The sequence below is a fragment of the Borostomias antarcticus genome (assembly GCF_949987555.1).
Source record: "Borostomias antarcticus genome assembly, chromosome: 12".
NCBI classification, from domain to species: Eukaryota; Metazoa; Chordata; class Actinopteri; order Stomiiformes; family Stomiidae; genus Borostomias; species Borostomias antarcticus.
Window position 1 is genome coordinate 7934771 of NC_140245.1, and position 27500 is coordinate 7962270.

At 56.5% G+C, this 27500-nt stretch overlaps 1 protein-coding gene across 2 annotated transcripts in view; it reads right to left on the bottom strand.

Moving 5' to 3' along the window:
- The window catches only part of arhgap21b (Rho GTPase activating protein 21b), a 45358-nt gene that overhangs the window by 10784 nt on the left and 7074 nt on the right, over positions 1-27500 (bottom strand). For both annotated transcript variants that reach the window (XM_084447462.1, XM_084447463.1), the window contains exons 3-18: positions 21689-21892; positions 21286-21307; positions 17842-17934; positions 17137-17215; positions 16935-16989; positions 9655-11263; positions 5694-5840; positions 4806-4908; positions 4622-4667; positions 3777-3902; positions 3330-3632; positions 1418-1482; positions 1059-1201; positions 653-795; positions 283-441; positions 42-120 (exon numbers count right to left, since the gene is read on the bottom strand). In XM_084447462.1, coding sequence (XP_084303588.1) covers positions 42-120; positions 283-441; positions 653-795; positions 1059-1201; positions 1418-1482; positions 3330-3632; positions 3777-3902; positions 4622-4667; positions 4806-4908; positions 5694-5840; positions 9655-11263; positions 16935-16989; positions 17137-17215; positions 17842-17934; positions 21286-21307; positions 21689-21892 — 3376 coding nt within the window. The remainder of the gene's footprint in view (positions 1-41; positions 121-282; positions 442-652; positions 796-1058; positions 1202-1417; positions 1483-3329; positions 3633-3776; positions 3903-4621; positions 4668-4805; positions 4909-5693; positions 5841-9654; positions 11264-16934; positions 16990-17136; positions 17216-17841; positions 17935-21285; positions 21308-21688; positions 21893-27500) is intronic.

Below are 27500 nucleotides of genomic sequence, written 5' to 3' on the forward strand. Positions count from 1 at the left end.
ATTCAAATGTAGCCGTTGTTTCGCGTGTTAGGGGGTCTAACCATTTGTAAAAAGAGGTTCTGGAAGTTTCCGGAAGAAAGACTTCAGTAAACTACTGATCACGTTGAGGTCCCGCCATTTCTGAAGAGGAAAGCAAGAGAGACTTAGTGTATGATGTGACAGGAGTACACTTCCGTGTGTGTGTGTGTGTGTGCGAGAGAGAGAGAGAGAGAGAGAGAGATAGAGAGAGAGAAAGAGAGAGAGAGGGAGAGAAAGAGAGAGAGAGAGAAAGAGAGTCCTCACGTCCTCCTGGATGTCGATGTCGGCCATCCCCTTGCTGTTGAGCTCGTCCTGCATGCTGGAGATGGCGGCGTTGTTTCCCGGGACCCTGTAGATGCCCGTGTACTCCAGACCCCGCTCCTCCACCAGCTTACAGCACACCTCCACGATCAGAGGGACGCCCTGCGCACACACACACACACGCGCACACACACACAGGATTGATTTGAGAGCACAGCGGCAGACAACCACACTCGCACATACACGTGCAAATACACACAAAAACACCCAACTCCAAGTATCTCTTCTTCCCCCTTTCAAGCTCTGTCACTCTACACACACACACACACACATGCATGCACACGCGCGCACACACACACACAGCGGACCTCACCTTGGCCTGTGCGGGCGGGCAGTCGTCCAGCCGCACCCCGAAGGTGACCCCGGCCGACGGCTTCTTCTCAAAGGGGTTCTTCCTCATGATGCCCGGGATGCCCCTCCTCCAGGCTGCTCGGTCGCGCGGCGGGCTGGGGTCATCTGACGCACGCACGCACACATGCGCACACACACACACACACACACAAACACACGCGCACACACACACACACCAGTGAAGTCAATTACTACATCTACCATAACAATAAAAAATCTCAACATTTGAACGATTAAGCAAAGGCAATTCTTTCTTTTACCTCTACGTTACCCTCATAACCTACGACAAAACGCCCATCGCCCCACGCAGGTACTGTGAGGTACCGACCCGGGCCGGCGTGTTCCTGTGGACTCTGACCAATCCTCACCTCTCAGATTCCTCCTCTCGTCCCCTGCCTTGGGGGAGTGGGGGCTCTTCTGGCCCTCTCCCTTCCCCCCCAGGAAGGCCTGCTTGATGCTGAGGGACTGCCGGGATGTTTTCGGGGAGGGCTCTGTCCGGCTGCAGGGGGCGCTGGGTCAAACACACACGCACACACGCACACACACAGAGGATGACTGGTCAGCCGTGAATCCCCCAAAAACATACGTCCGCCTGTCGCCTCTGGCCGACGAGTGGTCAGGCGCGGTCGGAGTTTCCGACGGTGCGCGTGGCCGACGTGTTTGGGGGCGCTGCTGTGCCTCCCCCCCGCCCCCAGGGGGCGATGTGGAGCAGCCCTAGCGAGCGTACCTCATCATGGTGTTGTACTCTTTGATCTTCCTGCTGATCAGGTCCTGGCTGGTGATGGCTGCGTTCTAGAAGCAACAAACACAGATGACAAAAGTTAAGGACGATTTATATACTTCGTCGAACGACGCTTTTGAAAGTGACGACAGACAGAAATTACGTCGCTGTCGACACTTTTTTGCGTCGGACAGGTGTGACGTGCACCTACCAAACGTTCTAATGTCGCAGACGCCGTCACTTTCGTCGCACGGCTGTGATTGGATAGCTAGATAGAAGGCACGTTCGTGGCCGTGGATCAATCAGCCACGCGTCTGCGAGTTACCGTGGAGGTGATCAGACACTTCGCTGAAGTATAAATGCTAAATGTCGGTCGACATTTTTTTTTCTGGCGACAAACATTTGTCCTAGGACACTTGTTGATTTAGTATAAATTAAGCTTTAGTCGCCTCAAAATACTGGCTCAGGGAGTTCTGAAACTGTTGCTAATAGCATCTGGTTAAAAATAACTGATGTTGTATAATCAAGTGAACTGGGGATCTGCAATTAGCCGCTCCAAGGCCCCAGAATGCCGTTGGAGGCATTCAGGAAGTCACAGGTTAGTCCTGGTAGAGAGAATCTCTCTGGGGGTCTGGGGACCACAAACCTGTGGCTGACAGCTGAACAAACGAGAGCTCTGTTCAAACTGGTCTCACTGACCTACAGTGATGTCCAGGAGAGGAGAGCTATGTTCAAACTGGTCTCACTGACCTACAGTGATGTCCAGGAGAGGAGAGCTCTGTTCAAAATGGTCTCACTGACCTACGGTGATGTCCAGGTGAGGAGAGCTCTGTTCAAACTGGTCTCACTGACCTACGGTGACGTCCAGGAGAGGAGAGCTCTGTTCAAAATGGTCTCACTGACCTACAGTGATGTCCAGGAGAGGAGAGCTCTGTTCAAAATGGTCTCACTGACCTACGGTGATGTCCAGGAGAGGAGATAGAACAGGACCCTCTGAAATGTTTTGATTCTGGGGCATAGGCTACTGTAGGTCACTCATTGAAAACACTACCGCTATTTAGCCTACTGCTGGGAACCAAGCAGGCTCGACGTTATATCAAAGCAGAAGTCCAAATAAAGAGATCGCCATGCTAAACTTTGGCCGACACCGAGGAGACGAGGGTGAACTCATCATGGCCGCGATAAAAAGAGGAACGGTTCCACACAGCGAGCTTGACCTCTGCCCGTGCAGCACCCGACGCCCGACAGTTCTTAAAGTTAAATTCAGTTAGACTGGGTGTCAAACGGCGTTAACCGGATGAGACCTGTCTGCGACCCGATCTTGGCTACTCTTTTGCGGTGTCTGTTGAAAGGGACCCGGCGCTTATTGAAACAGCCGTCTCGCCGTGGAGGGCCGGGCCTGGTGCCTGACCGCCAGAGGACTTTTGCGGCGAACGCCGACCGCATGAGTCACTGGGCTATCGGTAAAACCATGAGCTCCGACAGAGTGCATGATCAAATTGGAGCGGTGTATCAATGTAGCATCTATGAGGTTTCAGAGCAGACCAGAGCGGTCAAATAATAAGGGCGCGCTTGATTTTGCTGTCCCAGTACGATAAGTGGACTGGCGCGGCTGTGGCTCAGGAGGTAGAGCGGGTCGTCCAATGATCGTAGGGTCGGCGGTTCGAATCCCGGCTCCTCCCGTCCACACGTCGAAGTGTCTTTGGGGCGAGACACCCCCAGATTGCTCCCAATGAGCAGACTAGCGCCTTGCATGGCAGCTGCCGCCATTGATGTGTGAATGTGTGTGTGAATGGGTGAACGAGAGGCCATTTGTAAAGCGCTTTGGATAAAAGCGCTATACAAGCGCAGTCCGCAACCGAAAGTGGGAGCTCAAATCAAACAAAACGCTTTTTAAATACTGTCCAGAGGACCCCACCTCCTGGTCCAGGTTGCTGCTCTCCTGGATGACCCGTATCCAGGTCAACATGTCGTCCCTCCCCTCGGCCTGGAACAGGTACTCGCAGTCCGACGTTGTCAGCCTCAGCACGTGCTTGCGCTTGGTGTCGCTGTAGGAGATGTCGATCAGGCAGGCCTTGACGCTGATTGGCTGTGGGTCCTCGTCGGTCGGCGCGGCGGCGGCGTGGCACAGCCCCTCCTTCTTGTCCTTGTAGAGGGTGAGGGCGTGGCCTCGCAGCACCGCGTACATCTGCTTCCACGACCCCCTCCCTCCGCCCACGCGCTACACACACACACACACACACACACACACACACACACACACACACACACACACAGAAAGAGACGTTTATGTGAAGCTCATAGATGCAATAGTATGTGTGTGTGTGTGTGTGTGGTTGTGTGTGTGTCGGTGTTGGGCACTTACCTTGTTCTTATCGGTGTTGAGCTGCCGGAAGTTGAGCCAGCCTTCTTTCGAAGAGTCGCTGAAGATGTCGGAGGACGAGTCCCTCCTGGAGCCAGAGTCGTCGGACGACTTGTGTCCATCCAGAGCCTGAGCCCGCACACACACACACATTAACAATTTATTTATGTCCACATAGAGAAAATTACATACAGGGACACAAATACTACAGGTGCAGTCAGTACGATCACAACTCATGGACCAGCGGCATAACTTAATTTTTCACACATCTTTCAAGGGTACAAGTAGCAGCGTCTCCGCCATATATGGCGGCTGTCTGTGACAGCAGAGACAGAGCAGTACTTAGCTAAGGAGTTTAGCCCTCTTTTTGGGTATTCCTCGTTGTTGTACATTCTCACTGAGGTTGGAAAATTAAATATTGTATGTCCTTTACTATCAAGTCAACACACACACACAGATATGTAGGAGAGTCTTCGTCGATATGAATAAAGGCTGATCCTCTGTGGTATCGCTCTGCACTGGTGTCTGGGGAGCATCAATGAACCACACAGGCCAGCCAGTTCCCTACAGCTGAGGGAGACACTACGGATGTCAAAGACCGTGAGGAAACAACGACAACGACAACAACGCAGCTTAACGGGGATAAAAACCCGCCGCAATCACAGCCGAGAGTTTCGGAGAAGCACACAACGGGCGTGACGCTTTCTCTAACTCTTCGTCGCGGCGTGACGAGCTACTCCGCGAGCCGTTGTATTTAGTTCCGCTCTCTACGCAGCCACTTCCTGGTAGCTCCGACTGGCCCGGAACGCGGTTCCACCTGACGCGAGGCGCGATTGTTGACCACTCACCTTTCGGAGACCTCTCAGGCCGTGCATGTGCTTACTGGACGAGCGCCTGCACGGAGGGGGGGGGGAGGTCGGGGGGAGGAGAGAGGGGGCGGTAAAAGGTTAGACATCAGACCAAGAGAAACGTAGGAGTGCAGCCGCGCTCCACGGTTAATGATACGAAGGCGGCGGTGTGGGCGGGGCTCACCCTCTCCCCTCCTCGCGGTAGTTGTCCAGACCCTCGTCGTAGGATTTGGAGCGCTCCGTCTTGGTGGCGTTCTCCGACTCCAGGAGGGCATTCCGGAGGGACTCTGGGGGTAACAGACACACAGGGACACGGGGTGAGGGTCTACGGCGCCGGTGAACACTGGCTCGCCGCAACTAGGACGCACTGATGCGGATAGCGCACGTGGGCGTTCATGGCGGTCAGCGTCGGGAGTCCGCAGAGGCGGTGCGGGGCTCGTGTCCGTGTCAAAGTACGTGGTGATGACATCAGCAGGACGGCTCGAGGTTAAAGAGGCGTTTCCCTTTGACAGTTGGCAGACTTAAGCCCAGTTGTCTACACGTTGGTAAACAGCGGGCGTATGGCGGGCTTTACTCTGGGGTGACTCGGCGCTGCTGGGAGGCACGGCCTCGCCCTCATTCCTGGGTCAAACTGGGTCAATGACATCATACCTCCTCTGAGAACGCCATGACGGAGTTATGAGGGAGCACATGACTAGATCTCTGCATTGTCCTCAACCCCCTCACAGATGGGGACATACAGTGAAAGACAGAGACGACAGTGACAGTAGAGACAGAGAGGACAGTAGAGACAGACAGTAAAGACGGAGAGGACAGTAGAGACAGAGGGGACAAGTGAAAGGAGACAGATACGACACAGAGACAGTAGAGACGGAGAACGCAGAGACAGTACAGAGAGGACATAGAGACAGGAGAGACAGAGAGAGGACAGTAGAGACAGACAGAGGACAGTAGAGACAGAGAGGACAACAATGGCAGACTGACCAACACTTACCCATGTGGCAACACTACCATTCTGTATCTGCACTATAACCACGTGACTGGAAGCCCCGCCCTCTAAGCTGGCTCTTACCTTGGTCATGTGACAGCTGCCGGCGAATGAGGGGGCAGGGGGAGGCCGGGCTGGGCGGGCCTGTAGCCATGGCTGGAGCGACGGATATCACAGCGGAAGCCGGAATGGCCGCGGCCTCGTGGTCAACGCTAGGGCTAGCCGGCTCGTCTGCGAACACACGACACACACTTAGCACATCTCGTACAGAACGCGTTATACAACTGCCTTCACACACCTAGCGCATGAGTTAAACAGGTTATACAACGAGTGGTTCCGACCTCGCAAACCGATTGGTTAGGGGCCGTCGTATATTCATGATATACCACGGTCGGGCAAACGCCTCTTTACACTTTGACAGATATTTGAATTATTGCTGCGCCACATGTTAGCATATGCTATACATCTTTCAATTCCTGCCCAAGGATGTTACTGTATGCATCCGTCATCACCCTGCAACCTGTCTAATGCCGTCTCCATCACTGCACCATCGACCTAAACAAATCCCTAGTATGTGTAAACCCTATGCATGGCCATAAACTGATCTGGAATCTGGAATCTTCCGATTATCTAGCTCTTAACAAAAGTAGGGGCTCTCGTTGGAAGCTAAATCAGCAGAGTTATTTCAGGTATGCACCATCAGCAGGCAGGCACTGCAGCAGACCAAGAGAGAAAAGAAGAATCTAAATGGGTTAGGACCTACTACAGCACTCTGGTGACATAACACCGGCAAGGCGTACAGCCCAGAATGAGGACACATCGGTTCCTTCCTTCCTTCCTTCCTTCCTTCCTTCCTTCCTTCCTTCCTTCCTTCCTTCCTTCCTTCCTTCCTTCCTTCCTTCCTTCCTTCCTTCCTTCCTTCCTTCCTTCCTTCCTTCCTTCCTTCCTTCCTTCCTTCCTTCCTTCCCTCCCCCACCTCTTTTCTCCCATAAAACCCAGAAAGTTCTTAACTTGGCAGGCGGTGCCGCCCCCCCTCCTGGCTGGTGCCGGGCTCCGGGGGGCGACCCAGAACAGCTTCAGAGTACAAAGCTGCTCCCTGCAGCCAGGGGGCTTTTGGAGCTAAATTTAAAAGCAGACTGCCCCAGTTCCTCGCTCCTAGCCTGGCGTCCAAACTCACAACCCCCCTCTCCGTCGGTATATAGACCCAACACGCCCTCCTCTCTCTGGCCTCAACGCTTGAGTCTGCAGAGACCAACGCTCCCACCTCTTATCCTAATCCAGCATCATAATACCAGCGAAGGGCCCCGCCCAGACCAACGTTCCTCACTTTAAAGTGTGCAACTTTAAACTCAAACTCAGGCGCGACCGTGAGAACCTCTTGGAACCCTCGATTACAAACAGCAAGCTTGACGCGACGGCAATCGATCTCATCAAGACTCCTCCTTGTATGAAACACACCGTCCGCCCTTCTAGAACATACCGGCCGGCTCCTCCAGCTGCAGGTAGCGGCTTTCGCACTCCCGACAGGCCTGGCACCAGGACACACGGTCCAGCCAGCGCCAGGGGCCCGGCCCCGCCCCCAGCCCGTCTACCAGCAGCATGCCGACCGCCGCTGGACCGGCGCCGGTGGGTCGGGGGCGGACCGGACGCCTGTCGCTCCGCGGGTGCGGCGGCACGGGTCCATGGATGGATGGCGCCGTCTCAAAAACCACCACCGCGGGGCTGCTCCCCAATGAGTTTAACACTCCGACGGTCCTCACAAAGATCAATATTCTAGAGAATGCCCCTCCGGCAACATTCCCTTGAGGCAGCCCTGTCAATCAAGAGGCGCCTTCGGAGCTAAATTAATTCCAAAAATAGAATCCGTGTTCGGCCTGCGATGGCCGTATTCCAGAGACACTGTGAAAATAATCTCGACACCTCCCAGTCCACATCAGAGTGACCGTGCCCTGCCCCGTCCAAGCGGGGGACCTAGGAACCGATGGGAGTGTGTCCTCACGTGACGAGGAGAGGAGGCTTTTCAAACGGGTCATTGATAGGGGCCCGGAAGGGCCGGTCAATCGGAGTACTGTTCTCCCCGGGCCGGGCACCGGGCCCAGGACGGTGCTGCTGTCGCATCATCGCTGTCACTGCCTGCTTTGTCTGCGCCTGGCCTGACCCGGTCCACTCGTCTACACCCTCCTCAGCCCTGGACGCACGGGCCATGATGATGACCGCCGGGCTGGGATCGGTCAGCCAGGTCTGTCCGACCGACGGGTCATTAGGCCCATCAGACAGGCACGTTTGGTCACTTCTTCAAGATCATCTTTCAAACGTAGCGGCTCAAGGTTTCGAAAGAAGGCGAAGTGCCCAACAAAACCGTTTTGTCAACACTGCCTTTGAAGTAAACGTCAACCGAACGTAGTTCCTGCACAGAAAGTGTACGGCCTCTTTCTCAAATGGGCCAGGCCCAGAGTAGAACTAACTTATGTCCCGTGGGCCGTACAAAAAAAAAGAAAACCCGGCTACGAGGCCCGTTGCTGCCTATGCTGCTGTGACCCAAATCCAGCAGTCAAACACCTGCCGAGAGGGCACCACTGTCCTCCCAAAACAGCTCGCTGGTACAGCCAGAGGAACGAAGGACCCGCTTTCTGATGAGGCCAAGGAGGTTCGTCTTAGAAACACAAAACTATTCATCAGCCTAATTTTAAGAGTTTGTCATCATGGTCTAAACTAGCGTACATACAGTACAATCAACTTTAACCCTGGTTTGTTATGAATAATTGTAGCAGCAGGGTAGTGGTTGGGCCTGTATGCCGCCACTGCTCTCTTAATACAGTGGACTGTTTCCATATGTAGCTAAGGATCCATTCCCACGCTCACCAGCAGTCCGATTATTCTGTTTCAGCTGTTCTCCCTTTGACTAAATGCTGAGGAAACGGATTGTCGTGCATAGAGGCAACAGGATAAATAAACAAACAAACACCCTATCCTGGCCTCTCTCCCCTGGCTTCCGGTGCGGTTCAGAATTGGTTTCAAGGTTCTTGTGTTTGTATTTAAAGCCCAGAACGGGCAGTGCTCCTTCTTATACCTCGGACCTCTGAACCCCTTATTCCACCTCCAGGTCTCTCAGGTTGTCTGGCTTGGGGCTCCTGGCCGTCCCTCGATCTAAACTTAAGCTCAGGGGACACCGCGCCATCGCTGCTGCCGCCCCTAGACTGTGGAAAAGCCCCCCCCCCCCCTCCATCAGATCTGCCCCCTCCACTGATTCCATCAAGTCCAGGCTCAAAACATACTTCAAGTCTTTAGCGTTTGGACCCTCCTGATGTGGTTCTACATGCACCTATGCCAGTGTTTTGTCAATTTGTACCTGTACTGTGTGTATTGATGCTTATGTGGGTGTCTTTTATTTTATTTTTTTATTGTGATTTTACTGCCTGCTCTGGTTTGTCAACATGAGTTGTTTGTGCTTTATAAATAAATCTGACTCGACCCAACATTAAAAATGGATTCCTTTTCCACTGTGACTGCAGCTGAAGTGACAGTTTGGGGTCACAGGGGGGCACAGGGTCGTTCGGAACAACAATCTGCATGGAAGAAGAGTCCGCTGCAAGACTTGATGCACTGTGACAGCGAATGGTACAGGAAACAGAGACGATACTGGTGAAGACGAGTGGTTTGACTGTTCCTGACACCCCTCCCCACTCCCCCAACACACACACACACACACACGATCACCCAAGTTGTAGACCGAGCTACGTTCACAACTCCAGGAAACCTCTCCTGCTAGCAAAGCTCCTCACTGTAAATTGAACCAAGCGGACTGAGCTGGTTGTAAATATCTCAGTACGTATTTAAATCTTAAATCCTCGCTGGAACACAAGAGTCTCTGGCAGTGAGTGAATCCACAGCATCTCCCTGGAACTGACTCTGTGTCTGTACAGAATAGATTGACTGCTGCTAACAGTTTGAAAACTGGCCCTGGTCTGTGTGTGTGTGTGTGTGTGTCTCTCTCTCTCTCTCCCTCTACCGCCCGTTGCCATGACGACCCCGCACGGGCTCTCACCGATGAAGGGGATGGCGTCCAGCGACTCGTCCAGGTTGCTGGAGCCCGAGGTCTGCCGGCGCTCGCTCAGCCGGCTCATGTGCATCTCGCGCCGAGCGTCGTTGGGCAGCCAGCAGGCCGCGCCCGCCGACACCGCAGACTCCGCCCCTTCCTCGTTGACGGCCAGGATGTAGGAGGGGTGGCGCAGGGGGTTGCCGCCGCCGTTCTTCCCCGCAGGGGGCTTCTCCCTGAGCACCACCACGGCCCCGCCGCCCCCTCCCTCGCTGGGGCTTCTTCCGTTCACCTGTCCCTGGGTCTGGGTCTGGGCCGGGGATTCTGGGTACTGGTGGTGGTTGGGGGGCTGGTGGTGGTGGTGGGTCTTGAGAATGCCAGGCCTCTGCTGTCTCTGGCCGGGGGCGGAGCAGGAGGACGACCTGAAGCCCGCCGCCCCCGCCACCCCTCCCTCTCGCCCCGCGGCGTCGCCCGCCGGCTGCCCGCCCTCCGACCGGCCTCTGCTCCGGCCGGCATGGCTCCCGTTGGCGTTGGCGCCGGAGGCGGCGTGGCCCCTCCCCGGGTGAGCGTGTCTGTCCGCCGGCGGGGGAGGCAGCTGCTGCTCCGGTCCTTTGGCGTAGAGCGGCGGGTTGCTGGCCCCCCGGTACCCCACCGGGTGCTGCCTGTGAAGGACCGCCTCCCTGGGGAGGGGCTGCCTGCCCGGGCGCGGGCCCTGCTCCGTCGCCCTGCCTCCTCCGGCGTAGCTCCGCCGGAGGTCGGCGGGGTCGGCGTAGTCCGACGCTCGCCGCGCCGCCGCCGCCGCCCGGTGGGCCAGGCCGTCCTGGGAGGCGCTGCGCGGCGGCCAGTTCCTCGCCTGGCTCCCCGCCGTGGCGCCCATGCGGTCCTGGGACGCGCTGCGCGGGGGGACGAGGAACGGGACCGGTGGTGGGGGTCCGTGATGGTGATGGTGGTGCTGGTAGTGGGGGGGGTGGTAGGCCCGGTCGTGGGAGGTGCTCCTACGGCGCATCCCCCCGCCGCTGGGGCCCCACCCCCCCCGGGTGGCGTGGTTGTGCTGGAGGTGGAGGTGGGGGGGTGCGTTGAAGGCGTTGTGGCCGGCGGCGGCCCGCAGGCTGTCCAGCCGCTCCTGGATGGTCCGGCTGGCGTGCGAGTGGATGCCCTTGTTGTCGATGTACTCCCGGTACGTCTGATAGGTTCGCCAGTCGATGTTCTGGTGGGCGGCGGGGGGGTAGTGGGGCGGCGGCAGCGGCGGGTAGGCCACGTCCGCCTTCCTGGGCGGCGGCGGGTACTGGGCCACGGAGGCCGGCCGGCCGCGGAGGAGGAGGAACGCCGGGTCCGGGTAGTCCGCCCTGTGGGCGCCGGGCGCCAGGCGGACGTCGGCGGGGAGCACCACCACGGTCTGGCGCGGCGGCGGAGGGGGGGAGGGCGGCACGGTGATCTCCTGGCGGTAGCCGAGGTCGGGGGGCGCCGGCGCCGGGGGGCGGGGCGAGTCGGTAGCCTGGGCCATCCCCGGGGGCTTACAGTCTACTCTGGCGTAGCATAGGGGCGGCGGCTCGGGGATGTGGCGGGCGTTTCCGTTGTAGGCGCTGTGACCGCGCAGGTAGGCATCCTGGGAGTAGGCCTGCAGAGGGGGAGGGGGGGGGGGGAGAGAGAGAGAGAGAAAGAGAGAGAAAGAGAGAGTCAGATATCATACTAGGCCATATTTACAGGTGTGTGTCATATTCAACAGTGAGACCCTCAATTCTGGTAGAGAACACTTGCGTAAGATTATGTGTCGTGTGTGTGTGTGTGTGTGTGTGCGTAGTGTAATGGGAGAGCGCGGAGGCGGTTCGCTGGGGAGGGGTGTCAGAGTTGTTCATCTGCTCTGAGCCGAGAGACTCTCTCTGGCTGCCGCTCGCCAAAACATCATCGCGAAACACGGCGTGCTGTTTCGCGCACGCCCACGTAGGGAGGAGAACGCACGCACACACACTCCCCCTCGAGCGCTGCATACATTTATACCTGCTAAATATACTGCGGCTAGAAGGCCTAAAGATCCACTCGTGTCACACAGACGGAGCGCTCCACGCCATCAAGAGGATTGACCCCGATGGGCCTCGGTTGATAACAGAACATGTGTAGACATCGCGACCGATGTATTCTGCACTGGACAACTGATAAAGAGGTTTTTCTGTCTCAAGTGCCATAGCTATTCTCAGCACAAGAACATAATACATGACTTAGTTGGTCAGGGGTCTGGAGGAGATCCATAAGAAGCTCACTGCCCATTGGTGTATCAGGTCATAGTTGGAGAGAGCTCTAGCCATTGGACTGACCGACTGCCAAAGCGTTTCTCTGTGACTCACCCGGATATCTGTATCCTGTTGTACTAAATAAATGAATCATTGGAATGAATTGAATCTGATCTACAATTCAGTTCCGGCAAACTACTTTCCTCTTCGGAAAGTAATTAATGAATCATCTTATATCTACAACAAAGGCGGACAATAAACGAGCACCGGATAATAAACAAGTACCGGACAATAAACACAAGCCCCCCCCGTGGACGTGGGGTCCACCCACCTTCGAGCCGAAGGAGCGCGATCTGAGGCACGCCAACAGGTACGGACGACCTCTTTCGACCGCTGGTACGGCGCTGGGCCTCGCCTCGGCGTTCATCGGCGGTTTCTACCGGCGCGCCCCCCCCGGCGCCGCAGACGGCCTAAAGGCCCGCGTGTAATCCCGGAGACGGGGGTCCGCGACCCCCCAGGCGACGCTGGTGTTCGGCTCTGCCATGCTCTCTTTGAAATGCGACGGGAGAATTCAGCAGACGCGAGGAACCGACACGTTGGGAGTGAGTTGGACTTTGCAACACCCCCCCCCCCCCCCTGCACCCTTTCGCAATCGGCGCACCGGCCCCTCCCTTCAGCGACGGCTGCGGTTCATAGGTCGCCGGCCTCCGTCGGGGTGTGGTTGTGGTGGTGGTGGTGGCGGCGGGCCGCCCCCCCCCCCTCCCCTCCCCTCTGACACGGCCAGCCTCTGCCCCGCTGACCGCAGGGTGTTCTGGCCCGGTTCTCCACCGACAGGCTCTATTCACGCACGCTAGAACCGGAAACCACTAGCTCGCGGCGTGGAGCTAGCGTCGAGGGAACGTCGTCGAAATGACAGCGGCGGCATGCATGGCGAATACAGATGAGATGAGGAGGAAAACCATCAGGTGGTTGTTGCCGTCGTCGTCCCCCCCCCCCCCCTCCCTCCCTCCGGCAGCTTACCCAGATCAGCGGCGGTCTCCCTCGGAAGAAGAAGAAGAATGAGGAGGAGGAGAAGCGGCCGCCGTCGACATCGCAGGGAGGAAAACGAGAGCGCCGAGAGGCGACGGAGGAAAGGAGGAGGAGGAGGAGGGAGACACGGAGCGACGCACACACATCGCTTCGTGGAGAGGGGAGAAGGAAAAAAAAAAAAAACGAGGGATCCGCGAGATCCAAGGAGAGAGCGATAGAAGTGTTGACGCTGCCAGACGCGCGCGGGAGTGGGGGGCTCGACGCGCCTAAGTCGACGCCCCGGGAGATTCGCCGGCGCCCCAGGGAATGGCGAGGAAGGAGGAGCGCTGTCACGTTAGCGATGCCACCTGCCCGTGCCGGTCGGTCCGGGGAGCCGAAGCCTCTGCCGTCCGCGGCGCTCCATTGCTCTGCTCCGTCGGTCGATACGCTCCGCCGTGTGTGTGACTGAGGGAGCAGCCCCTCTCTCTCTCTCTCTGGTATCGCTCACATGACAGAGGCAGCAGCTGCTTGATTATACATTCAGCTCAGATGGTACTGCTCCCACTACCCTCTCTCCCTCCTCTCTCTCTCCCTCCCTCCTCTCTCCCTCCCTCCCTCCTCTCTCCCTCCCTCCCTCCCTCCTCTCTCTCTCTCCCTCTCTCCCTCTCTCCTCTCTCCCTCCCTCCCTCCTCTCTCTCCCTCCTCTCTCTCTCTCCCTCCTCTCTCTCTCTCCCTCCTCTCTCTCTCCCTCCCCTCTCTCTCGCTTTCCCTCCCCCTCCCTCCTTCCCAGCGGCATCAACCTGTTCAATACACACAGGGAGGTCAGGTGATGGATATGTCTCCCCCTATATCTCTCCCGCTCTCTCTCTCTCTCCCATGCTAGGCAACTGCTGGCATGAGAGTCTGTAGCCTGTCTCCAGGCAGCCTGTGTGCACGTCTTTCCCTCCCTCTCTCTCTCTCTCTCTCATTCCTCCCCCCTCTCTAGCCACCCCCCCTCCCGACCCCCCCACCCCTCATTAGCTAGCGCCTCCGCTAATCCTCCAGCCCCCCCCTCCCCGTCTGGCTTTGACATTAAATCCGTCCGACGCTCCGACACGGGGCTGGGCGGACCGGGCCGGCGCAACAGATGCGCAGACACGCCGCTCGGGATGAGGGGAGGGGAGAGAGGGAGGGAGAGAGAGAGAGAGAGAGAGAGAGAGAGAGGGGGGGGTCAGCCAGTGAGAGGGGAAGGGGCTGGGTGGAGAGACAGCTGCACCGTGTGATTTTTTTAATTTTGTTTATTTATTTAATTAATTAATTAGTTAATTCATTAATACATTTATTTACAGGCTCTGGGTTTCCATGTTGCTGATCTCAAAATCGAAGCACGTGCTTTTAAGATGCCAGGAAGGCTTGAGAAAATGTGTGTAATAAAATAAATAAAATAAATAAAAATACAAAAACAGTCCGTTTGCCAAAATGACAGACTATTTGGTTTCCCATAGTCTATCCTGAGGAGGCGGGGGCACCAGCTGTATGACTTTAACCCTCCGGCCAATGAGCAGAGAGGACAGGCGGGCTGCGGTCGGGAACCGGGCCCGGCGAGGAAGCCCCAGAGGACCGGCCGGTATCGATCCGCCGTCCCTGGTTGAGACGGGCCGGGGCGTCAACATCGTGCATCATTCATGAAACCCCGGCAGAACCGCGCTCGCTACCGAGTCGATTAGATGAACGCCCACACTGTGGGCATTGTATTGCTCCGCCGGGGAAGATTAAGGCCTATTAAACGGCCCCGGTAATCACATAACTCGTTCTCAATGGGTTTGGCGGTACAAGAGCCGCCCGTGATGCGTGGAGGGGGTCGCTTGGTTTTTATTCATCTACCGTCCTCATTTGGGTGTGGACTTGAGCGTCAGCCGGACTGGGCGTTCGGCGTGACCCGCACACCTGTCTTTAGCCTAACCGGCTCAATGGCCTTGTGGTTAGAGTGTCCGCCCTGAGATTGGGAGGTTGGGGGTTCGATCCCCGGCTGAGTCATACCAAAGACTATAAAAAATGGTACCAAATGGCTCCCTGTTTGGCACTCAGCATCACGGGTTGGACTGGGGTTAAGTTCCTGCGTCATACTAGCCATCATGTCCAGGGGGGTGTATCACGCTGCCTCACGCTAAGGAAACAGGAAATAGGCTCCTGCCCTATAGGCTACAGAACCATTGGTTCAAGGCTACCTCTGTCCTCAGCCTACTCTCTCTTACATGTGCAAACCCCGGCTCGTAACGAGCACCCCCCAGCTTTAAACGCCCACCTCCGGCCGAGGTACAACCGGCCGAGCTTTCTCCGCGTGAGTTCAAATAAACAGCGCTAAAATAAGCCGATCCCACACGGCGTCCCGGCGGGCGGATGAACAGAGTCTCTCTTTCAGCCCAGATGTGGTTTTGCCGGGGGGGGGGGGGGGGGGGGCACAGGAAGTGAGGAACAGCGGGGGGGGGGGGGGGGGGGGGTGGTGGCGGCTCGACGAGGGCTGCGGAATGCTTAGCCAGCATCCCCCGCTCCAGCTGCCAGCGCCCGTGAAAAGTTAACGACGGGGACCGGCGGGGGCGGTGGGCGCAGACGACGCGCGGGGAACGGGGGGGGGCGATTTTTGCCCGCATTCGAAACGCGGCTCTGCAGACGGGGAGCCAAAACACCGGTGCCGCTGCCGCCCACGACACCAAGATGCCGCCCGCCCACGAGTTCCAAGCTTGACTATGTATATCCGGCGCGGCCCCCGTGTGGCTGGCGTCGAGCCCCGGGGACAGAGACTGCCTGGTCGGCGGACGCAGCCGTCCGGGGGAAGGGTCGCGACCGCCATGGTGGATAATAGCTGGCGCCGATGGGCTCAGCTGAGGACAATAAGCGCACAGTGAAACACCCCCGCACGCTCTCTCTCACACACACACACACACTCACACACTTCCTCTCGCCTCTCTCGCGCACAAACGCGCCTCCACACACACACACACACAAACACACACACACACACCTTCAAGCTGATGGGGACAGCGTGTGACATAAGGCGCGAGGCCCGCTGGCCTTTTTCACAGACCCCCCTCCCTCCCTCCTGCTTCCTCAAGGCTGCGTTTCGCAGCTCGTGAACGAGCGACGCGCTCGTCGGAGAGAGCGCTGTTATTGCGGTAAACGTCACGCCGTCAACGGCGTTGGCGTTGAAAGACGTGTCTGGCCCCGCGAGCCGAAGACGTGCCTGTCTGTCCATCCGTCGGGGAAGTGTGTTACATAAGGACATGGTGGGCGAGAGAGAGACAGAGGGAGAGAGAGAGAGAGAGAGAGAGAGAGGAAGACTAGTTCTCCAACACCAGCTGTGTAACATGATTTGCATGCCACTGTCAGACAGTACAGTATTGCTAAGATCCTGTGCCGTCTTCTGGTAATCCTGTGGTGTGTTTATGGAGGAGTTGTGTGTTGTTGTGTGTGTGTGTGTGTGTGTGTGTGTGTGTGTGTGTGGTGCATTTCTGAGGGCAGCTGCTACGACTTTTTCAAAGAGGCTACCTCGGCGGTCGCCGCATCGGGCAGCGTAAGAGGACAGTATGGAGAGAAGAGAGGGGAGAGGGGAGGAGATGAGTGAAGAGGAGAGGGGAGAGGGGAGGAGATGAGTGAAGAGGAGAGGGGAGAGGGGAGAGAGGAGAGGGGACAGGACATGGAAGGACCGGGCAGCTGGCCTGGTTAGGAGGAGCCGAGCCCCAGATGGAGCACTCTGAAGTGGATCTTTCTAGAGCACCACTGCTGTCCCAATAGCAGCACGCACGCACGCACGCACACACGCACGCACGCACACACACACACACACACACACACACACACACACACACACACACACACACACACACAGAAACTAGAGCAGAGCTCTCTGACACCACATCACATGCACAGCCCTGTCAATCACAGCGGGCGAGGAGCCAGAGGCCCTCCCGTTTATCGGAAGAAACGGCCAGGAATAGAAAGAGGGGATCGAACTGGAGGAGGAGTAGAAGGAGGAGGAGGAGGAGCAGGGGGGGGGGGTTGATCCGGACCACTCACCAGCTGCAGAATGTCTTCGTCTTTTGGCATCACGCAGAGTTCCAGAACGGCGTCGCTGTAAACAGAGTGCACGCGCATCAAGTCCCGCAAGGTCGAAACACAAACTGGAACGGCGCCAGCGCTTCCCGGCGGCGCCCGCGTGCGTTAAGAGAGGGGGGGTGGGGTAGGTGGTGGGGGGGGGGTTCGAACGCTCCTCCCTCACCTGTTCTGGATCAGGCCGATGACCTCGGAGTACGTCTTCCCGATGATGCTGGCTCCGTTCACCTTGACGATTCGGTCCCCTGCGGACGATCAGAAATAGAGAGAGGTTGAGAGTGCCGGTGTTGTGGCACGCCGTTGACGGCACATTAGAGGTGAGTGTGTGTGTTCCTGCCTTCTGGGAGAGGAACCAGTGGTAAAGAGGAAGTTTTCTCCCACCATGGGAGATAGTGCCTCAATGCCAGACAGAGAGAGACAGACAGAGAGAGAGAGAGAGAGAGAGAGAGAGAGAGGGAGAGAGAGGGAGGGGGGCAGGCTTTGATCAGTCATCTGATGTGTGTTTACAGTCACATAGAGCCTGAGGGGGGCTCTCTGCCTGCAACACCCCACCAGAGAGAGAGAGAGAGAAAGAGAGAGAGAGAAAGAGAGAGAGAGAGAAAGAAAGAAAGAGAGAGAGAGAAAGAGAGAAAGAAAGAGAGAGAGAGATCACTATTCTACCACATTTCACAGGCCCGGAACATGAATCCAGGGCTGTAGACAAAAAACGCCACAATCTGCACAATAGCTAATTATTCATCTGTATGATGTCATGGGGGTCGGAACGCGGATGCAAAAAATACCAGGCAGGATAACTGTATTGGATCCGCTGCGCTCCGAACCCAGTGTGCTGTTGCGGTCGGGGACCAGAGGGGGCGCCGGCGGTCGTTACCTGTACAGAGGCCGGCTCCGTGGGCGGGGCCTCCTTCCTTCACCTGCTTCACGAAGATGGTGTCCATTGGCTCCAGCCGGTTCCGCGGTCGCCCTGGCGACGAAGAGACGGCGTCAGGTTGTGACAGCGTTCATTTCGTGTGAATGTGAATATTGTGCCGTCGGTGTGTCCAGCCTGCTGTACGGAACGGGGCCGGAGCAGAGCGCGCACATCGCGTTCACTTCCCATATTAGTGACCTTCCGTGACCCCGGCAGTGACCACTCATACCTCCCACGAAGAGGAAGGGGGGGGGGGGGGGGGTTCGCTCCAGTGACTCCCATTTAAAAAACTCTCACACACACACACACAAACACTGAAGCAGTACAATACCAGGGAGAATAAAAAGCCTGTTTACAGCTACCAAACAGACCCTTAAATTGTTTTGGGACATTTCGCCACAGAAAGGCGCGAGAGAGCGAGTGTGTGAAAGAGAGGGAACCGTCACGGGATTCGGTGCCGGCGTGAATCAAGGGCCGTGGCAGCGAAACGAGAACGCCGGGTTTTTTTTCTCTCTCTTCCTTTCCGCCTGTCCTCGGTACCGCCGCGCTGAATGAAGAGGAGGATTAATTGACGAGGACGAGATGTTTTAATGGGCGGGGGATTGTGGGGATTCGGCGAGGGGAGGTGAATAGCATTGGGCTGCAGGAAAACCTGTTTGTTCATTCTGCTGCTGTCTCCTAGCAGCTGCAGGGGAAAAGGGAGCGAGGGAGGGAGAGAGAGAGGGAGAGAGAGCGGGAGGGAGGGAAAGAGAGAGGGAGAGGGAGGGAGAGAGGGAGGGAGAGAGAGAGGGAGGGAGTGTGCTCAGCTGCACAACTCCCACTCCTTCCCAGTAAACAGAGAAAACGGCTTTGGGCGCCAGGCAACCGTTAAACTCTGTCCGAGTGTGCACCGTGTCTTCGGTGTGTGTGTGTTTGTGTGTGTGTGTGTGTGTGTGCGCACGCAGCGCATTACCGACCGCAGTTGACATATCAACGGCGCAGAGCCTAAAGTGAGCGCATCGCAGCGGCGTGGCGCTGACCGCCCTCCTCGGGCCGGCGGTCTCTGTGTGGACGCGGGCGACGGGGGCGGCAGGCGCCGCCAACGCCCACACCTGTCTGCTGCTCTCGCTCGCCGTGAATACTACGCGTGATTATGTAACATCTGAAAACGGGAGGAGCGCCCCCCCCCCCCCCCCCCCCCGCCCGCCCCGTAACAACACAACCACGGCATTGTGTCGCGCTCCCTCTAGTGGCGAGCAGCAGAACACTATTGCCGTTTGCTAAATAAACTACAGTAAATAAACTAGTAAACAAACTCTGTGAGACGCTTCCTAGAGCAGGGGCACTGCAGTCACACCCTGAGACGTTGTTAAGGTATCAGGTTAATAGTGTCAGGGCTGTGGCTTCCGAATCGTCCCCGGGATTCAGTGTGAACCTAAGGCTCCCCCGTGTCACTTCTGATCCCCAAAGGGTACGAAGTGTGAACGACAGTGTTACGTTTTAGAATTCAACACCATTAAACATATTGATATTCAGTTTCTCACGATTCACATTCACGTCACTTGTCTGACCCTGAAACGGCCAGTAGGGGGAGACTCTGAGACGCGGCTGGTCTGACGGGTGATGGGAGGTTGCTCTTTGCTCCAACAGGGCCGGTCTGTTGTCGAGTCAGCTAACCACGCCTCACCTCGTCGTCATCTTAGGGATGAGGGATCTGATGTGAATCAGGTCTATCAACATGTCACATTATCATGACACACCACAACAAGCGGGCTCCACGTGGTCTAATCAAAGGATCAACTAATAGAGCCTGTAACTTAACAGCATGACAAAGCTTGTGTGCGCTTCTCTGACACACACACACACAGACACACACACACGCACACACACTCACACACACAAAGGAATATCTAACGTGTACACTGTAGGTCTATACAGTATGAATTGCATGTGTTATGCATTTGTGCTCATCTTGCCTTATGGGTGCCATGTGGTCTATGAAGCCCTAATATGAAACCAGCAGCACATGCTCAAGGCCCAGTGCCGTGCTAGCACAGCGAGGGAAGGGATGAACCATTAGCTAGAAAACACCAACACACTAACTCTCTCTCTCACACACACACACACACACACCCTAACTCACACACACTAACTCTCTCTCTCTCACACACACACACACAACTAACTCTCTCACAAACACACAACTAACTCTCTCCCTCTCTCACACACACACACACACAACTAACTCTCTCTCACACACACACACAACTAACTTTCTCACACACACACACACACACACACTCACTCACTCACTCACTCACTCACTCACTCACTCACTCACTCACTCACTCACTCACTCACTCACTCACTCACTCACTCACTCACTCACTCACTCACACACACAGAGTGTGGGCCAGTCTGTACCGCTACAGCCCCGCCCGGCGTGGGAGCGTCTCAGGCCGGCGTTCCTCTCGGCGCTCCGGGCCGCGGCCAGTCGCCCCCCGCTCTCCGTCCGGCCCTGCGCACCTCCGCGCTCTCCTCCGGAAAACCACCGCATCCTCGCGGCTCGCGCCCGGACCGGGGAATTTCGACATTCCGCGGAATTTCCCGAACGTTGAAAATAAACCCCGGCCATATTCCCCGTGACGCTGGGCTGTTGGCTCGTCCGTGCGCACGTCGCGACTCACGAGGATTAACTTGGCAGCACGCCGCGTCCGAATGCTTCCCTCTGGGTCGACTGCCCCCCCCCCCCCCTGACGAAACTAAACGTCTGGGGGGCTGATCCGGGTCTAGTCGGACCGGTTCCTGAACCGCCCCCCCCCCCCACGGTCAACAGAAGCCAACTGGGACTAGTTAAACACGCAAACACCCCCTCGGGGAGATCCCTGCTCCGGCAGCAGGAAGAGACGCGGCGGCGGCCGGGACGACAGGCCAAACACCTGACTGGCAAAACGCCCCGTCGCCGTGGGGCGGGGATAATATCCCCTTGGCGCCTGGACTAAGAAAACACCTAAAACACATGCGCCCGCACACATACACACACACACAGGACTACATACAAAACAACGCAAAAAAACCAAGCCCTTTGGGAAACTTTTGTTGTGGTGGAGAAAGGGGGAGGGGTGACAACAACAACAACAACAACATGTGTGAACAGAAGGGCAGGTGGGGGACGGTGACAGCTGGCCAGCCCGGCTCTCTCAGGCCTTAACGAAGCTCCGCCCCTCCCGCGCGGCCGCCGCGGCGTCCAGAGAGCTCAGCAGGAAGCAGAAGAGCTCCGCGGAAAACATCACACTGAGTGGGAAGTAGGCGCAGTGAACTTGCAGCACTGAAGGGCAAACCGGGGGGAGGGGCCGTTGTGTGTGTGTGTGTGTGTGTGTGTGTGGAGGGGGGGCGGGTTGGTGGAGGTAGAATCATTCGACATACCTCTGCGGCCAACTTCTTCCTCCTAGAAAAAAAAAAAGACAAAAGGCAGACATGAGCCGCCATTCTCGATATCAAACGGCCTTGAAAGCCGACAAGAGGCGTGTTCGAAACCACTTGCTCGCTCACTCGCTCACTCACTCACTCACTCACTGTCTGTCTCTCACTCACGTGTGGTGTAAAGAAATCGTTGGGTAAATCCTCTGTCCACTAAAAATTGCTGCGAATTGTGGGTATTTTCTACTGTATAGTGAATCAAATTGGTACACTAGAACAGTGCACTGTTTCTGTAATAGGGAACGGTTTCACAGCCATGGAAGCGTGGACTACGCCCAGAGCGACACCTTGGCGTGGCCCCTCCCACCGTGTCCGTGGGGGGGTCCGCGATTGGGGGCGGGGTCCTTACCAGGAAGGGGTGGTGCACGGCGGACTCGGGCGGGTAGACGATGAAGTGTCGCAGCGTGAAGCCGAAGCCCTGGGAGGTGCGGCGGAGGCGAAGGGTCTTGGGCCCCGGCCACGAGAACGGCTCCTCCTCCTCCTCCTCCGCCGACGCCAGGAACACACCTGGGGGGCAGTCGCCCCCCTCACACCCCCACTCCGGAGGGTCATTCTAGAGAGAGGGAGAGAGACACAGAGAGAGAGAGAGAGAGAGAGAGAGGGGGGGGGGGGAGGGGGAGAGAGAGACAGACGGGGGAGGGAGAGAGAGACAGAGAGGGGGGGGAGAGACAGAGAGAGAGGGGGAGAGAGAGAGAGACAGGGTGGGGGGGGTGGGGGGTGGTAAATGGACTGCACTTATATGGCGCTTTTACAATGGCCTCTCGTTCACCCACTCACACAAAAATTCACACACCAATAGTGGCAGCTTCCATGCTTATTGGGAGCAATTCAGGGTTCAGATTCTTGCCCAAGGACACTTCGACATGTGGACAGGAGGAGGCGGGATTCGAACCGCCGAACCTACGATCATTGGACGACCCGCTCTACCACTGAGCCCAGAGACAGAGACGAGTATTGCTTACAGTGTTTCATTCGGCAAAGCGAGGTCTATATGTCGTCACGGTTCCTGCTCCTGACAGAGTGACCCGGGTCAGGACTTCCGTTCTGAGGAACACTGGGAGCCGAGCGCTGGAGAAGCCGGGCCGGTAGCTGTAAACACCACGTCTACATGTACTGCTCATAGCATCACCGCCGACAGGCTTTCCTAACAGAGCCCACCCCCCTCCTCCATTAGCTGTCTCAATACAGGCTCACACCTGTGTGGTGTCACCCCCCACACTTCTACTGAGCCCATACCCCCCACTCTTCTACTGAGCCCATACTCCCCACTCTTCTACTGAGCCCATACTCCCCACTCTTCTACTGAGCCCATACTCCCCACTCTTCTACTGAGCCGATACTCCCCACTCTTCTACTGAGCCCATACTCCCCACACTTCTACTGAGACGATACTCCCCACTCTTCTACTGAGACAATACTCCCCACTCTTCTACTGAGACAATACTCCCCACTCTTCTACTGAGACAATACTCCCCACTCTTCTACTGAGCCCATACTCCCCACTCTTCTACTGAGCCCATACCCCCCACTCTTCTACTGAGCCCATACTCCCCACTCTTCTACTGAGCCGATACTCCCCACTCTTCTACTGAGCCGATACTCCCCACTCTTCTACTGAGACAATACTCCCCACTCTTCTACTGAGACGATACTCCCCACTCTTCTACTGAGCCCATACTCCCCACTCTTCTACTGAGACGATACTCCCCACTCTTCTACTGAGACGATACTCCCCACTCTTCTACTGAGACAATACTCCCCACTCTTCTACTGAGACAATACTCCCCACTCTTCTACTGAGACAATACTCCCCACTCTTCTACTGAGCCCATACTCCCCACTCTTCTACTGAGCCCATACCCCCCACTCTTCTACTGAGCCCATACTCCCCACTCTTCTACTGAGACGATACTCCCCACACTTCTACTGAGCCCATACTCCCCACTCTTCTACTGAGACAATACTCCCCACTCTTCTACTGAGACAATACTCCCCACTCTTCTACTGAGCCCATACTCCCCACTCTTCTACTGAGCCCATACCCCCCACTCTTCTACTGAGCCCATACTCCCCACTCTTCTACTGAGACGATACTCCCCACTCTTCTACTGAGCCCATACTCCCCACTCTTCTACTGAGACGATACTCCCCACTCTTCTACTGAGACGATACTCCCCACTCTTCTACTGAGACGATACCCCCCACTCTTCTACTGAGACGATACTCCCCACTCTTCTACTGAGACGATACCCCCCACTCTTCTACTGAGACGATACTCCCCACTCTTCTACTGAGACGATACTCCCCACTCTTCTACTGAGACGATACCCCCCACTCTTCTACTGAGACGATACTCCCCACTCTTCTACTGAGACGATACTCCCCACTCTTCTACTGAGCCCATACCCCCCACTCTTCTACTGAGCCCATACCCCCCACACTTCTACTGAGCCCATACTCCCCACTCTTCTACTGAGCCCATACCCCCCACTCTTCTACTGAGCCCATACCCCCCACACTTCTACTGAGCCCATACCCCCCACACTTCTACTGAGCCCATACCCCCCACACTTCTACTGAGCCCATACTCCCCACACTTCTACTGAGACGATACTCCCCACTCTTCTACTGAGCCCATACTCCCCCCCCCACTCTTCTACTGAGACGATACTCCCCACTCTTCTACTGAGCCCATACCCCCCACACTTCTACTGAGCCCATACTCCCCACACTTCTACTGAGCCCATACCCCCCACACTTCTACTGAGCCCATACTCCCCCCTCTTCTACTGAGACGATACTCCCCACTCTTCTACTGAGACGATACTCCCCACTCTTCTACTGAGCCCATACTACCCACTCTTCTACTGAGACGATACTCCCCACTCTTCTACTGAGCCCATACTCCCCACACTTCTACTGAGCCCATACTCCCCACTCTTCTACTGAGCCCATACCCCCCACTCTTCTACTGAGACGATACTCCCCACTCTTCTACTGAGACGATACTCCCCACTCTTCTACTGAGCCCACTCTTCTACTGAGCCCATACTCCCCACTCTTCTACTGAGACGATACTCCCCACTCTTCTACTGAGACGATACTCCCCACTCTTCTACTGAGCCCATACTCCCCACTCTTCTACTGAGACGATACTCCCCACTCTTCTACTGAGCCCATACTCCCCACACTTCTACTGAGCCCATACTCCCCACTCTTCTACTGAGCCCATACTCCCCACTCTTCTACTGAGCCCATACCCCCCACTCTTCTACTGAGACGATACTCCCCACTCTTCTACTGAGACGATACTCCCCACTCTTCTACTGAGCCCATACTCCCCACTCTTCTACTGAGACGATACTCCCCACTCTTCTACTGAGCCCATACTCCCCACACTTCTACTGAGCCCATACTCCCCACTCTTCTACTGAGCCCATACTCCCCACTCTTCTACTGAGCCCATACCCCCCACACTCTCAAAGTCACAACTGGAGAAAAGGCTGGCTTCACTGAAAAGTCAGCATCCACCCTCAACCCCCCCCCTCCTCTCCCCCCCCCAAACAAATAATAAAATAAAACTCTCTTCTCTCTCTCGTCCTTCCCCCTCCCTGACCCAAAACTGCCCGCCCCCCGCCCCGCCCCTCCCCTCACGCCCTGAGCTTCGCCCACAAAGGCAGGAATGTGCTGAGTTTGCAGCGAGGCCAACGGCGACACTCTGCCCGGGGGACGCGTGTGCTGAGCTGAGCCGGGCGATGAGCAGATGTCGGAAAATGGGGGGGCGGACTGGCGAGCCGGTGGCCACCTGACCTCGCGTTCACGCCGGCGCCGCCACCGGGGCCCCCGTTCGGACGAAACCGGACCGAGGCTTCCCCCCCGGGCCTCTCGTTAAAGGAACCGGGCTAATAGGCTGAACACGTCAAAAAACAAACAAACCGCAAATCATGTCTGCCACGTGTGTGTGTGTGTGTGTGTGTGTGTGTGTGTGTGTGTGTGTGTGTGTGTGTGTGTGTGTGTGTGTGTGTGTGTGAGGCTAGCTGTTTTCCGGAGCAACGGCCCAAGGGGTAAGGAGGAGACACCGAGGAGGTGCTATCCCTCCCTCCCTCCATCCCTCCCTCCCTCCTTCTCCCGCTTGAGTCGAGTTCGGCAGACGGCAAAACGCCACGACGCTAAAACCAGCGTGAAGCGACAGTCTGTTCACCCGCTGGGGAGCGCAGCACATGACCACACGCGCGACCACGCTCCATTTTAACCCCTCGAACCCAGTGACACGTGTAAGGACCGCTCAAGCCACTCAAGGGCCTGGCCTTCTAAATGGCTAATTATCCATTCAAATGCAGCGCCTGGAGAGGTTTCTAGCTTGTTAGAACATGTCGCTCTGGCGGTTCTCTGTAGAACGTTTACACTTCGGGGCTAAACAACTGTCAGTAAAATGACTATTTGTGCCGTGCGATTTTAAACCTTTAATTCCGATTGGGTTCCAGAGTAGTTTATGGGGCGTAAGTTGTTTTAGTTCTTGCTATGGGACAGAGACAGAGACAGAGACAGAGAGAGAGAGAGAGAGAGAGAGAGAGAGAGAGAGAGAGAGAGAGACAGAGAGAGAGAGAGAGAGAGAGACAGAGACAGAGACAGAGACAGAGACAGAGAGAGAGAGAGAGAGAGAGAAAGAGGGGTGCAATAGCAGAAAGGCTGGGAAACTAAAGTGCAGGTGCAGCTGACACCTGGGGTGTTGGTGGGAACTTGCAAAACAGGTTTGGTTCTGTCCGTGCCAGCTGCAGAAGTGTTCCGTAACACACAGCATTTCCATGTTGCGGCGCATGCGGTTGTGAGCGCATGCATGTGTGTGTGTGTGTGTGTGTGTCCTTAGATAGCTTATATCTTTAACGCCAATATCAATATCCAAATTCCACACCGTCTGGGTCCAGAAACGCCAGCAGCCTGCTGCCGGATGACAATAGTCCCACAAGTGCATGTTTCGGATGCCGGCGGAGTCCGTCACCCTTCCATTACATGCCAGCCCCTAGCATGGCCAGGTCTAATTTAACACCAGACCACAGCAGTTATCTGCAATCCTTAGATCCTCAGATGAGAGGTCTGGGGTGGTGTGTGTGTGTGTGTGGGAGGGGGTGGCTACCCCTAACAGACAGACGCATGCCTAGCAGGGCTATCATCGCCAGTCGCATAGTTAATACTGTGGTGACAGACCGAGCCAATAAATTCCAGGCCGCCCTCCTCTCGGGATTGGCCACCGCCCCCCCAAGCTCCTCTCTCTATCTATCTCTCTCTCTCTCTCTCTCTCTCTCTCGTATGTCAGCGAGCCTCAGCTGAGCCCATGTGTCGGGCACATGTTGTTTAACGGGAGAGGAAGCCGTCGATGGCGTCAGCGTTGAAGGAAGTGGCTTTCCAGAGAAACGCCGGCGATCGGTGAGACCTGCCGGATTCCGCCGCGCATCGGTGATGCGCATTTTACTGCCTCTTGTTATGGAGAAGCAGCTCAGGGTTTCCCAGCTCAGGGCACATTTTTGTATCGCGTATCCATTACAAAAGACAAGCCACAATAAAAAGACACGCGCACGTGCACGCGCACTCAGGAAACAACACACACACACACGCGCATACACTCAGGCAACAATACACACACACACACAAACACACACCCATACACTCAGGCAACAACACACACACACACAAGCATACACTCAGGCAACAACACACACACACAAGCATACACTCAGGCAACAATACACACACACATGCCTCTGAATCACTGAGTGTCTTTGCCCCGCCATGTTTGCCCTGGGCGCGGCGGGCGCGGCTACCTAGTAGGGAGGGCTGAGCCCCGCATCATCCTCGTCTGTGCGAGTCCAGGAGGCCGAACGTAACCCGCTGGCCTCGAACCGGAGACCCCCCCCCCCGGTACAATTCCACCCCCCCCCCCACCTGCCTGGCTGTCGGCCTACTTACGGCGGTTTTGCCACGAGCAGAATTTGGGTTAAAGACCAGGTTGAAAAGCTAGGTAACCCACACTCATGTAGGCTATGTGATATAAGGTCGGCCTATAAGATGGGGTGGAATGCGTTGAGGAGGGGGGGGGGGGGGGGGTCTGGCTTATCAAACAATGCTGGGTTTGTACTGGCATGTTAGGTAATGTGCTTGAGACA